The following is a 13,583-nucleotide window of genomic DNA, read 5'->3' as shown; positions in this document are numbered from 1 at the left end:
GAATAATTTGTTAACACCCCTTAAATCAATTGGAAGTGTGTTCCAGAAATGATTGCCTCTAATTGAGAAGACTAACCATGCAAAAGATATGCTTAAACTGCACAGCACAGTCTCCCCTGGTAATAGATCATGTTGCTTGACTATTATTATTCTTGTGTGTCACAAATAATGGAGGAGCATATCCATTTAAGATTTAAAAAAATCACACAGGCATCAGCCAAATATTTATTCTTATCAAAGCTCAATAAATAGTGTTTTTGTATTATATTGCAATGATGATACCTAATAGACTTCTGATCAAATACTTTATGTGCCTGTTTATAAGGTGATTCAACTGATTTTAAAACTAATGTGTGACCAACTAGTAAGACAATATGTAATATGCGAAAAAATCATGGAGTGCTTAAAAAGTTTTGCTGCTTCATTAGTCAGAAATAAGGATCGTAGATGCCTGAAGTTGGCCAGATTAAATGTAACAACTTTAGTGACCTTCTTGTCATGCCTTTGAAATGTCAGTTGTGAATCTAAAATTAGAACTAAATTTTTAAAATCAGACACAACCCTGAGCTTTTCTCCTTTAACAAATACATCAGGATGATGGGTAGGCCCACACGAAATATGCGCGCGCAGAATTCCGCAGATTTCTGCAGATTTTTAGCCCATTATTAATTCTGTTTATTTACCTGAGTAAATCTGTAAATCTGAATTTATTCAGTGTTTATTCAGTATTTTATTACTTTTTATTTAATATATTAAGGTTTTAGTTATGATACTCCGCTGGATACTCCCCAAGTAATTCTGCAAAAATATGCAGATTTTTACCAAAATTCTTTGCAGAAATAGCAAAAAACGTTTGCAGATTCCGTCTGGCCCTAATGATGGGTAACTGCCAATGATTGTGAGAAAAATAAACAAAGCGTTTTACTTATATTCAAATTAAGATACGAGTCACACAACCAATCAGAGACATGAACCAATGCCTCGGTTAAATAACTTGCTGCCAGTAACTTGCTTTGGCTTGTGGAAGGTCATTTATATACAGACTAAACAGGATAGGGCCCAAAATGGATCCTTGAGGAACTCCACAATTACTGATTTTGTATACTGATTGTGTCACGGTCGGTGAGGGGAAAAGGAGCGAGGACTCAAGTGCAACGAAACAATGGGTATTTATTAATAATAAAATAAAAATAAAAGGCAAAACAAAACTACCCCGATGGGGAAAACTTGAATACAAAGGCAAAAACAAACTTGACACGGCTGGCAGGACTGGCAGGACAAGACAGGGCTGGACACAACAAGACAGGAAACTAGCAACGACGAACTGACAAAGGACTGAAAACATGAGGGGGGATTATAAAGCAAAAAAGTAAATTGAAACACAGGTGAACACAATTAACTAATAATGGGTTAACAAGGAGGGTGGGACTAGACAATAGACGGGAGAGCGCATGACACAGAGAGACAATACAAGCCATGCGCTCACATAACACAACACTGAAGCACACGACAAAAGCACGTGACCAATGTAAACACCGAGCCATGTGCTTTGACAAAAGACGCAAGACATGAGCACACGATGAATGAAAACACTCACCATGCGCTCACATATGCAGCATGCATGCTTCATCCCAGCGCCGACCAAAACCGAAACCAACAAGACTGAGACGCTGGGAATGAAACACCATGCTGCTGACAGACGAAAACACAAACACAGTACAAGAGCGCACGCGTCTGAGGGACGCAGAGCGCGCGCGCGGCCGCGTCAAGCAGGAGCGCGCACACTCTACGTACACCCACGACGGCGCGCGCTCACACAGAGACAAAAACAGGACCAGACATGAGAAGTGTCAGAGCTCTGCCACCAAAACAAGAATTTTCAAGACCAAAGTGGCAGAACCCTGACAGATTGACTATTATCAACACTCACACATTGTTTCCTATTTGTTAGATATGAAGTCATCCACATAATAGCCTCAGATAAAAAGTTAAAAAGAGTGAGCTTTGAGAGTACCTTATGATTTACTGTGTCAAACTGCTCCTTTTACTCCATATTTGTCAAGTTTGGATTTCATATTCTCTATAGGATAACAATTAGCAGATTCGGTGTAGTGATTAGTTCTAAATCCAAACCGCATTGGATGTTAAGAGGTAGTAACTTCTCCATTTTATATATATATATATATATATATATATATATATATATATATATATATATATATATATATATATATATATATATATATATTCATACATGTGGTTCAGATTGGGGGAAGGCAGCTAAATGAAGCACTAAGGAAAGCAGCTAATTGAAATGTATAGAAATCCACATAATATACACATATATATGTGTGTATATATATATATATATATATATATATATATATATATATATATATATATATATATATATATATATGTATATATATATATATATATATATATATATATATATATATATATATATATATATATATATATATATATATATATATATATATATATATTGTGGATTTCTATACATTTCTATACATTTCAATTAGCTGCTTTCCTTAGTGCTTCATTTAGCTGCCTTCCCCCAATCTGAACCACATGTTTGTCAGCGAATACTCTGTATCAATAGAGCGTTTAGAATTAGAAAGAAATTCATGAATCATATTAAGCTTTCTGCCAGTGTCAGGAACCACGTCTTAAACTGACTACGTGATCTATTCGAACAAATTAATATTCTGATCTAAACCCATTTTGGCTTGATTTTGATTGATGCCGTTGATCATATTGTTGGTTTGTGCCATATGCAGAGGGGAATTAGCCCATTGGCATCACTGAGAGGACTTATGGGCTGCTGGAGTCCATTAAAGGAAGCTAATGTTAGCAATAGGATCAGAATCGTCTCTTTAGCAAACCGCAAGCAGTCTGGTGCATCTGTGATAGATTATCTGCTGTTTAAGGCCATGGATTTCGCTGAAATGGTAGGTAATGTCTGAACCACAGAGGTTTTTTAAAACTCTTCGTGATATTATGGCTGTTTCCTGATGGAGGAATCTCACAGTTTAAATACTAGTTGATGGTTCATGATCCAACTCTCTGTGGGCACTTTGTGTCGATGTAAAAAGCTTTAACAAGTTCTCATTATTATAATCAGTGTTCAATGTTCTACGTGTGGTTCTAATCGAGATGAGTACATTTCACCATTGGACATTGGTGTATTTATTTGCATTTAGAATATAATTTCTGTTTAATGGAGAGAAGATTGTTTCAGCACATTTCTAAGCATAATAGTTTTAAAAACTTATTTCTAATAACTGATTTATTTTACTTTTTGCCAAGAGGACAGTAAATAATATTTTACTTGATATTTTTCAAGACACTTCTATACAGCTTAAAGTGACATTTAAAGGCTTAACTTGGTTAATTAGGTTAAATAGGAAGGTTAGGGTAATTAGGCAAGTTATTATATAATGATGGTTTGTTTTGTAGATTACTGAAAAAAAATTAAGGGGCTAATAATTTTGTCCCAAAAATAGTTTAAAAAAAAATTAAAACTGCTTTTATTCTAGTCAAAATAAAACAAATAAGACTTTCTACAGAAGAAAAAATATTATCAGACATACTGTGAAAATGTTCTTGCTCTGTTAAACATCATTTGGGAAATATTTAAAAGAGAAAAAAAAAATCAAAAGGGGGCTAATTATATATAAATATATATATATATATATTTTTTTTTTTTTTTTACTGGATTTATCCAATAAATGAAGGTTGTTGTTATTAAAGTGATATGGTCAATTACGTTTATATACAGAGGAATACACAAGAAATATTTTCCTTCACCTTTAAAAGCATTATATCCATTGCACAGGAAAATAGCATTTCAATTATCATCATTCAATTATTCATGTCTACATCAATACAATGTAAGTCTGACAGTAAAAAAAAAAAAAAAAAAAAAAACCATTAGAAAATACATTTCCATCTCATTATTTGTTTTATTACATACTCAAATTCCACAATATTATAGATAAACAACAAACCATTAAATAAAAGGTACAACTCATTTATTCCTCTTGGTGTAAGTGATTATAAATATGAATCCAGTGCGCTTCTTTTTGTATTAATCTTTTTTTCAGATTACCTCCTCAGCGTGACTCAAATACTTCCTCAATTATTATACATTCTAGTTGTTTAACTTCAAACTTCAGTACTGAATCAAATAAATGTCCCCACAAGGTCCATATTTACTGGTTTGTTAATGAAAATGTGTTCAACATTGTGTTCAATTCATATTTAGGTTAATAAAATTAGTAATTCAAATATATTTAAATGACAAATGTGCTTATGCTAGTAACACCATTAATTTTATCCCCCAATAATTTTAGGATTCATTTATATATACACATTGAACTAAACAACATATCTGCAAATTATATTAGTATACTTGTCTACAATTTTATGTGGAACACATTTGTTTTAATACATTTTTATATTTTTGCAATTGATATAAAGAATATATGAAGTTATAAATACAAACATATTCAATATTTATTTATATTTACATATGATTTATATGTGCACACCATGTTTTTAGATATTTATATTTCCCATGTAGTCATCATGAAAAAACACATTTTACATTTGTCTTTTATATGTAAAACCCATACTAAGACTGATACATATATGTAGGTAACATTTACATAACTTGCACATTAGTATAATTGTATTTTTTTTATACTGTTATTTACACAAGTTTAATATATGCACATATATCACATTTGCATACGGGAAGTATTTGGGGTATTTTGCCTTAAATCACTTCCCATTTTGTGGCCAAAAGAGCAGTTTTTTTATGCAGTGTTATGTTGGATCACTGACATTTTGAAAAGTCGGTCCCACTTTATATTAAGTGGCCTTAACTAATATGTACTTGTATGTACTTAACTGTATGTACTAATATGTACTTGTATGTACTTAACTGTATGTACTTAACTAATATGTACTTACACAGAATTAATAGTTTGTTACAATGTACTTATTGTGTAAATACATGTATTTATTGTGTACTTATGCCCTGTATGTAATTACATCTGTAATTAACTTCTGTAATTACATTTGTAAATACACTGCTGACCATTCCCTACACCTTAACCCACCCTTAAACCTACCCACACCCCCAAACCTGTCCCTAACCCAACCCCTATCCCAACTCAAGAGCACCACAAGTGTTCTCAAATACTTTATGAACACAGTAAGTACATTGTATTTATTTTTTGATGTAAGTACATAGTAGTTAAGGACACTTAATATAAAGTGGGACCGAAAAGTCTCTGGTTTAAGTGTTCTTTTTGTTAAGTTGTTGCCTATAGCTGTGAATTATGTTTGTGTAGACACCATATATTTTAAAAGGCCGGTCATATGCCATTGCATGATGCATGTAAGCAGTTTTCAATGCATGTTTGAGGACTTTTTTGGCAGGTAAAATAAATTTACCCAAGTTAAAATGTATTACAGAAAGAAGAATTAATTGGCTGAAGATAAAAACTTTGACTATTTTTTAACTGTTTTATACTGTGTATGATGTCGAGTGATCTGGTTTGCACTTGAATACATTATAATAATAATAATAAATAATGTTTTTTAAAAACTATGTGCAATGTTAATGTTAAATTCATTCAAGTAATGCAAATAATAATTGAATTAATACTAATTATTAAACATTATCAACTATAAAATAGCATAAAGATATGCTAATTATGAATGTCTGAAATATTAGTATGAAATTTATAAATGTATTTTATAATAATTTTTTTTTTAAATGATACATTTATATCTTAGTGACGTTTACTTCCCTCACAATTCATTTCTCTCAAAGTTTCTTTTTTTCTGTATGTGTCTATGTTTTTAAAATGTTAAGTTTAGTATTCTATTTCTTTTTTTTTTTACTTTTAATTTAAATAATTTTACATGACTATTTTGTGGACTAATTTTACTATGTTTTAATTTAGGTTACAACATATATTTTATTTTACAGTCCTTAATTTTAACACATGTAGCATTAGAAATTTTGTCACAACATTAATTTATTATTTAAATATTTAAATATTTACCAAACATTGTTTAACAGAGCAAGGAAATTTTCACAGTATGTCTGATAAATATATATTTTTTCTTCCGGAGAAAGTCTTTTTTGTTTTATTTTGGCTAGAACAAAAGCAGTTTTTAATTTTAAGGTCAAAATTATTACCCCTTTTAAGCTATATATTTTTTCGATAGTCTACAGAACAAACCATCGTTATACAATAACTTGCCCAATTACCCTAACCTGCCTAGTTAAACTAATTAACCTAGTTAAGACTTTAAATGTCACTTTAAGCTGTATAGAAGTGTCTTGAAAAATATCTAGTAAAATATTATTTACTGTCACCATGGCAACAATAAAATAAATCAGTCATAAGAAATGAGTTACTGAAACTATTATGCTTACTAATCTGTTTAAAATAAACATTCTCTCTTTTAAACAGAAATTGTGGAAAAAAAAAAACAGGGGGCTAATAACTCAGGGGGGCTTATTCTGACTTCAACTATATTTATGTAGCTTGGATAAGTTTAACAAAAGCTGTCTGATAGTAAACATTCTGAAATATAAAAAATATGTAAGTTGACTCTCAACCTTCTCTCTGTTTCAGAAATGGCGAAAGGTCTGGTCTGTGTTGTATCGAGAAAGCTCCTGCTCTATCTCTCGCCTTGAGTTTTTCGAGATTAAAGATGGAACCCCTAACACGCTGGAGAAAGCAAACCGCAAACATGAAAACAAAAAGGTAAAGGACAGCCTGTGGAGCTCAAATTTTCCAGAATAGAACACATAAGATGTGGCGTATTTGAGGAGAGTGATGTAATTCAAAATCTACCACGGTTTATGAATAATCAAAACCAGTTATGGGTCATGCGTTACGTGTGGGAGAACAAAATTTTGTGGGAAGTACCATTAAACATGTGCCTATTTCTGCTATGATCCCTTCTACCAAAAAAAAAAAAAGGACTTTCACAATTGTAGTATTTTCAAAAATGAAAGCATGTGGATGATAATTAGTTCTTGATAATTATGAGTCATGTTTCAAATTTGCAAAAACATATATTATTAAATGAAATGTACTATTATAGAAAGACAAAATGGCCAAAAAATATGTTATTAAATAAAATATAATATTATGGAAAGCCAAAATGACCTAAATGCAATATACCATGATGGCAAAATGGCCAAAATAAATAAGACTATATAGGAAAGCCAAAATGGTCAAAATAAAATATACTATTAAATGAAATATACTATTAAGAAAGCCAAAATGGCCAAAATAAAATATAATATTATGGAAGGCAAAAATGGCCCAAATTCAATATACTATTATTGATAGTAGTAGTAATAGCCAAATAATGTATTATAAAATGAAATGTAATATTATGGAAAGCCAAAATGGCGAAAAATATATAATATCATGGAAAGCCAAAATGGCCAAAAAAATATATTATTATGGAATGCCAAAACGACCAAAATAAAATATACTAATTTGGAAAGCAAAAATGGCCAAAATTTAATATAATATTATGGAAGGCCAAAATGGTCCAAATTCAATATAGTATTATGAAAATACAAAATGGACAAAAAATACAATATTATGGAAAGCCAAAATGAGCAAAAAGAAATATAATACCAGGAAAATGGGTGTCACAATGGCACAGTGGGTAGCACGATTGCCTTACAGCAAGAAGGTCTCTGGTTCAATCCCCGGCTAGGTCAGTTGGCATTTCTGTGTGGAGTTTGCATGTTCTCCCTGTTTTCGCATTGCTTTCCTCCGAAGCCGAAAAGAAAATGAATGAATGAATTAATATGGAAAGCCAAAATTCAATATACTATTTTAATATACTATTATAAAAAGGCTAAATGGTCAGTATGGAATATTCTAAAAGATAACAAGCTGTGTTGAACTTAAGTTTTATTTATTTATTTTATTTTATTTTTTTTTTACAGGTGATAAAAATGAGCGACTGTATTCGTGTTTCGGAGGCTGACGTGGAAGGCTGTCCACGGGATTGTGGGCCTTTTTTGGTGGAGACAACTGAAAAAACATTTGTGTTTGCTGTTGAGACAGCTGAACTGGATGACTGGATTCAAAAACTGTGTGAAATCGCCTTTCCGGTATATATTTATAATATAATATAATATATTATTCCGGTATATATATTAACCATGGAACATTGCACTGGAAAAATGCTTTTCTTACTTTTTCTTATTTCTAGTCAACATTTTTAAAAATGCTTAATTCAAGAAGTGTTTTCTAGACAAGCAAAAAATATTTATTTTATTTCTTTGGGTCTCGCTATTCACACTTTCAGATTCGTGAGTTTATATCTTACAATTTTTGTTCGTCTGACAAGTCTTACTTTGTTTCCTTTTTTTTCTGGCCCTGGAAAAAAATAATAAATAAATAATATTTATTATTATTATAATGTATTCAAGTGCAAACCAGATCACTCGACATTGTACACAGTATAAAACAGTTATAAAATAGTCAAAGTTTTTAGTTTTTGTCTTATTTTCATGGGATTGTAACCAGAGTTGTGCTTTAACTCCTGAAATCTTTCAGACATTTTGTGTTTACTTCTGCTGTCTGCCAAGAGAGATTGTCTTTGCTGAAAGCTTGTCAGCTCCTTGTGCTTAAATTTCTGCAGACATGAAATTTTAGACTGCAGCAGCTCGCCACTGTTTTTTGTCATCTAAGCAGATGTAAAAACCCGTCAAAGCTGATCAGAAACTTGCTCATATGATTCATCGGGGTTCTCATGCTAGCAGTTTAATGCTTGTGCAAAGAAAAGCTTCTGTTCACCGTGACCTTGCTCACTTGTGGCTTTAAAAAAGGGAAGTTGTTTGTATAGTTTATCACATTGTATGGTATTTTTGCATTGTGGGTGATATAGGAAGTTAATAGGTAGTTACCATGACTTCATGGATGCAAAAGGACAATTTTTTGCTCTTGCTCTGGCTGTGAGTCAGACTAAATGCTTTGTGGTCTTATATGAGCTTTTTTGGTGCAAAGTGTCAAATGTTAAGAGAGTTCCTCTTCCTATTAATTCTTATTTTATCACTTCAGCAGTTCCTACCAGGTCTGAGTTCACATCTTTTTTGATTGAGTTTTATCACCTGTAACACTTTTTATGGGTGTCTGAAGTACATGTGGGTGATGCTTGGGTGGTTACTAAAGTTACTAAAGTTTACTCTAAAGTGGCTGGAGTGAAGTTTTGGTTCCAACAGTGCATAAAACAAATTATTAATGGCTTTCAAACTCAGTTTTTAACATTTGAACTAAAGTGGATTTTGAACTGAAGTTTTTTTATTGAAAAGACAATGGGATTAAGTAAACAATTGAAACCATGTAAATCATTTAATACAGATAAATAAACGTTTTATTTAATAATTTAATTATATCATCTATTTCACAGGTGTCAAACTCGGTTCCAAAAGGGCCGCAGCTCTGCACAGTTTAGTTCCAACCCTAATTAAACACACCTGATCAAACTAATTGAGTCCTTCAGGCTTGTTTGAAACCTACAAGTAAGTGTGTTGGAGCAGGGTTGGAACAACTGTGCAGGGCTTCGGCCCTCCAGGAGTTGAGTTTGACACCCCTGATCTATTTCATTTATATAAGTGAGGATAGCAAAATAAAGTAAACTGTGACATAAAATAGCCAACAATGCTTCCAATACAGTGGGCTAAAATTGTTAAGGGCTAAATAAATTTAGTTTTGACAATAGATAGATAGATAGATAGATAGATAGATAGATAGATAGATAGATAGATAGATAGATAGATAGATAGATAGATAGATAGATAGATAGATAGATAGATAGATAGATAGATAGATATTGTTGACGAGTGTAGACAGAGAAGAGAGCCATGGGAAAGGAGCGATCTCGGTGCAAAATATTTAGCAATAGTTCCTTGGTTAACTCTAGATGGATAACTTACATTTGCATTTACTTTATGATAAAAAGTCTGCCTCTTTCTTTCTTGAATGAGTGTAAGTTTCAGCGTACTTCTACTGTAAGTTAGCATTTCACACATTTCCGATGTATGCTAGCATTTCAGAAGTGTTACTGTAGAGCGCCAAAAACATAATGAGAAGTATACTGTAAATGCAAGGCATGCGCCATGCAGTGAAATGAACATTCAATTCATGGGCAACATGAATTGTTGCAAGTTGGCAAGATGTGTTGCACTACATGTGGTAAATAGGGCTCACACCAGATAATGACTGGTTTTCTGTAGTCGCTTTTTTACTTTGACAGCTTTCGGCTTCATACTACATACTGCTTCATACTACATACTTTCTTCATAAAGGAACATGATTTATGCAAAAGTCCCATACGATGTAATAGACCACAACTTCCATGAGTCCACATTCAATCACAACGTCATAAAACTATGCATTTGTTTGTTGTAAATATGCGCCCTCTAGAGGCAAAAAAATATTGCATAATGTGCCTTTAAATGTTTGCGCTTGTTTGTTCAAATCATCATTCCTTAGTTTCAGCAATGCTAATAGTAATGCTTGTCAGATGCATTTCAGTATACAGTGGTCCCTCGTTATTCACGGGAGTTACATTCTAAAACTAGCAATAGGCAAATCCATGAAGTAGCTTTATTTTTTACCATCATTATAGATGCTTTAAGACTGTAAAACCTCTCGCTACACACTATTTACACTTTTCTCAGACAGGCATTAACATTTTTAAACTTTTCGCTTTTGTTTAAACACTCTCGAAGTTCAAACCTTCGTAGAAAAATAAGTCTAATATTATAAAATGAAACCAAAGATCAAAACCATTTGATCTTCATTTATCCATTCAGCAATGGCCCCTACAGCTGTGTAACTTCCACCTTCCTTTAGCATGTCCATAAGTTTTTGTGCGATGGCTAGCATCTTTCTCTGTATTTTGAGTGCTACTGCCGGTGCTTTTGACGGTTCAGAACATTTCATCGACAATGTGGAGGGAAAAAAAATTGCAAACAGAGTACATTCAGAGTCACACTGCTAGCGATCAAATATTAAAGAGCCCATATTATACATGAAATAGGGTCATATCATGGTTGTAAGGGTCTTCAAAAACAGTTTAATATGCATGCAAGGTCAAAAAACACTTTCGTGGTCTTATAATCTGCATTTATTTTTACCTAATTATCCCAGCAACTCCCGTATGAATCGTTCAGTGATTCATTTGTTCCCAAACCCCTCCTTAGCGCGAAGCTAATCTGCGCTGATTGGACCAATGACAGTCTGTCGCGATTGGTCGACTGCCTTCAGTCAGAGAGGGAAATGCCAAACAGCTAATCAGCAATATAAAACTAATCACAGTTCATACACGCTCGATAGTGTAGGCGTGGATTTTAGCTGCCAGTGGGTCAATGTAAATACAGACTATGAACTTGAAAATTCAGACGACTTACTATTTTATTGAGCAAAAACTCCAAAAACAGTTGAGGAGATCTCTTAGCTTCTCACTCTGCTCTTTTCACAGACACACACACACACACACATATTGCACACACACACACACACACACACAAACACACACAGGCTCGCACTTAACCCTGCTCTGGACGACAACGCGCGCGCGCACACACACACACACACACACACACACAAACACACACACCTCCGGACGACAGCGAGCGCACACGCACACACAGACACGCACACTACTCCTCTTCCACGGAGCTCCGTTAACAAAGCAGCACGCGTCGCGTTTTTAACGTGACATTGCACGCGATAAGAGAATATAGCCAGTTAACCTGATACAGTACACGCGGTTACAAGTAACAAATCACAACTAAATACATTTGCAAGCTAGAGTCAATGAGGCAACTTTAATCGCACGTACTTACACTTGAGAAATGGAGGAAGAAACCCATCCTGACGTCCATCAGTAAGTTACTCTTTACTGATCCTTCCTTTAACAAATGCTGAGGAAGTATACTTTGTAGCATGTAGCTTCCAGAAGTTTCCAGTAGTTTCCAACTGCTTGGCTATAATGCTGAGGTTTCATCTTTGGGTAGAGACTCAATATATCCATCTTCAGTGTGACTTCAATCGACCGGCATGTTTGTGTGTGTGTGTGTGTTTGTGGGTGACTGTGTGTGTGTGTGTGTGTCTGGGTTTCTGCGTCAGAGGGCGGGGCCTCAGGTTTGAAATCTCCCGGGTTTGCGCGTGCACGTGAACAACTTGGTTTCGTTCGTACGTCATGGCGAAACACCTAATGAAAAGGCGACTCGTTTGAAGCACTATGAGTCGACTCTTTTATAGATGGATCAACAGTTTTAAACACTGTACACTAACAGATTTAAGCCTTAGCTGGATACTTCACTTCACTTAGAGCTGTGTTACACACTACATGGAGGGGAATTTTCAAAAACCCATAATATGGGCTCTTTAATGTAAATTTAGCAAGCTGAACGCATTCTGTACTGTACAGGAGACACGACAAAGGGGAGATTGATTGATAATGGTCTTCAAACAGTCAGGACGCAGAACACAATGCGCTGTAGAAAAATAGCATGTCAAATTGCATGAAAAAAATCGTTAAAATTGTGAGGTCCTGAAAAGTGAACCGCGTTATAGCGAAGGACCACCATACTGAGATAGAACAACAGGCAAGTTAATGTTATGTATTAGATGTCAGGTTCCTTTAGCTTTTTGGCCTCTTCTAAAACAGATTGCTGTCTTTGAGGATTATCAACTGAAGAGCTGCTCCAGAAGCCAGCAGTGAAGCTGTGTCATGTGCTGAATGAGCAACACTGTGAGGAGTAGAACAGCTTGATGTAATGCATTAGGGGAAATGAATACGGCTTTATGCTGTGGAGCTTTCTGTTGTGTTACAAAATATGATCACTTTGGCACAGTTTTGGAGAGGGTTTCTTGGCTCAGAACGCTGCTTCCCAACAAAGGCCATTTGTCCAAACCTCACGTGGTGAAGTTAAACTGCTCTTCTCAGCTGGGGCAAGAACATGAAGACGTGCAACAAGTATTTTAAAAGCCTTTGCTGCCACTGAAAAAATGACACTTGCAAAACAGAGGACTGAGGGAAAACAAGGGCGTACTTACACTATGTAAAGTTGCCTTGAACCTGGCCACAGCACGCTTGTCCCCCCTCCCATCTCCCACGACGGCCCGCACTCACATTACATTCGGCCCTGGGCACGCTTATGTCATAGATTCTGCGCTGTTCAGTAAACGCTCTCGTTCAGGACAGTGGAGATTTCTTTAGTTATATCGTTTAGGGTTATTTGATATGCAGTGACACGCAGTCAAACATTTCACTGAACAGATCAGATCATAAAGATCATAAAGTCCTCGTGCTGCAGGAATTAGGAGGTTTGCTGAAGGTGTGCAGCTGTTGTGCAGTGAAGGGTTTGCATCTTTAATAAACTACGATAGTTTGCGCTCGCTGAACAGTAAGAATGATAAAGTCATCTATATGAAACAGTCCCTTAAAAGTCACATCTCGCTTTCAGTTTCGGGCTTAGGCGCGTTTTGCGC

The 13,583-nt window shown here is 34.4% G+C and overlaps 1 protein-coding gene across 1 annotated transcript in view; it reads left to right on the top strand.

Annotated features, from left to right (window-relative positions):
• dok2 (docking protein 2) overlaps positions 1-13,583 on the top strand; it is a 47,378-nt gene that overhangs the window by 7,461 nt on the left and 26,334 nt on the right. The window contains exons 2-3 of the mRNA XM_087265254.1: positions 6,681-6,812; positions 8,021-8,188. Coding sequence (XP_087121380.1) covers positions 6,681-6,812; positions 8,021-8,188 — 300 coding nt within the window. The remainder of the gene's footprint in view (positions 1-6,680; positions 6,813-8,020; positions 8,189-13,583) is intronic.

Source organism: Danio rerio, chromosome 8, assembly GCF_052040795.2.
Source record: "Danio rerio strain M-AB ecotype USA chromosome 8, GRCz13ab, whole genome shotgun sequence".
NCBI classification, from domain to species: Eukaryota; Metazoa; Chordata; class Actinopteri; order Cypriniformes; family Danionidae; genus Danio; species Danio rerio.
Note: the sequence above shows the minus strand (reverse complement) of the source record. Positions and strands in the feature narration are given on the sequence as shown.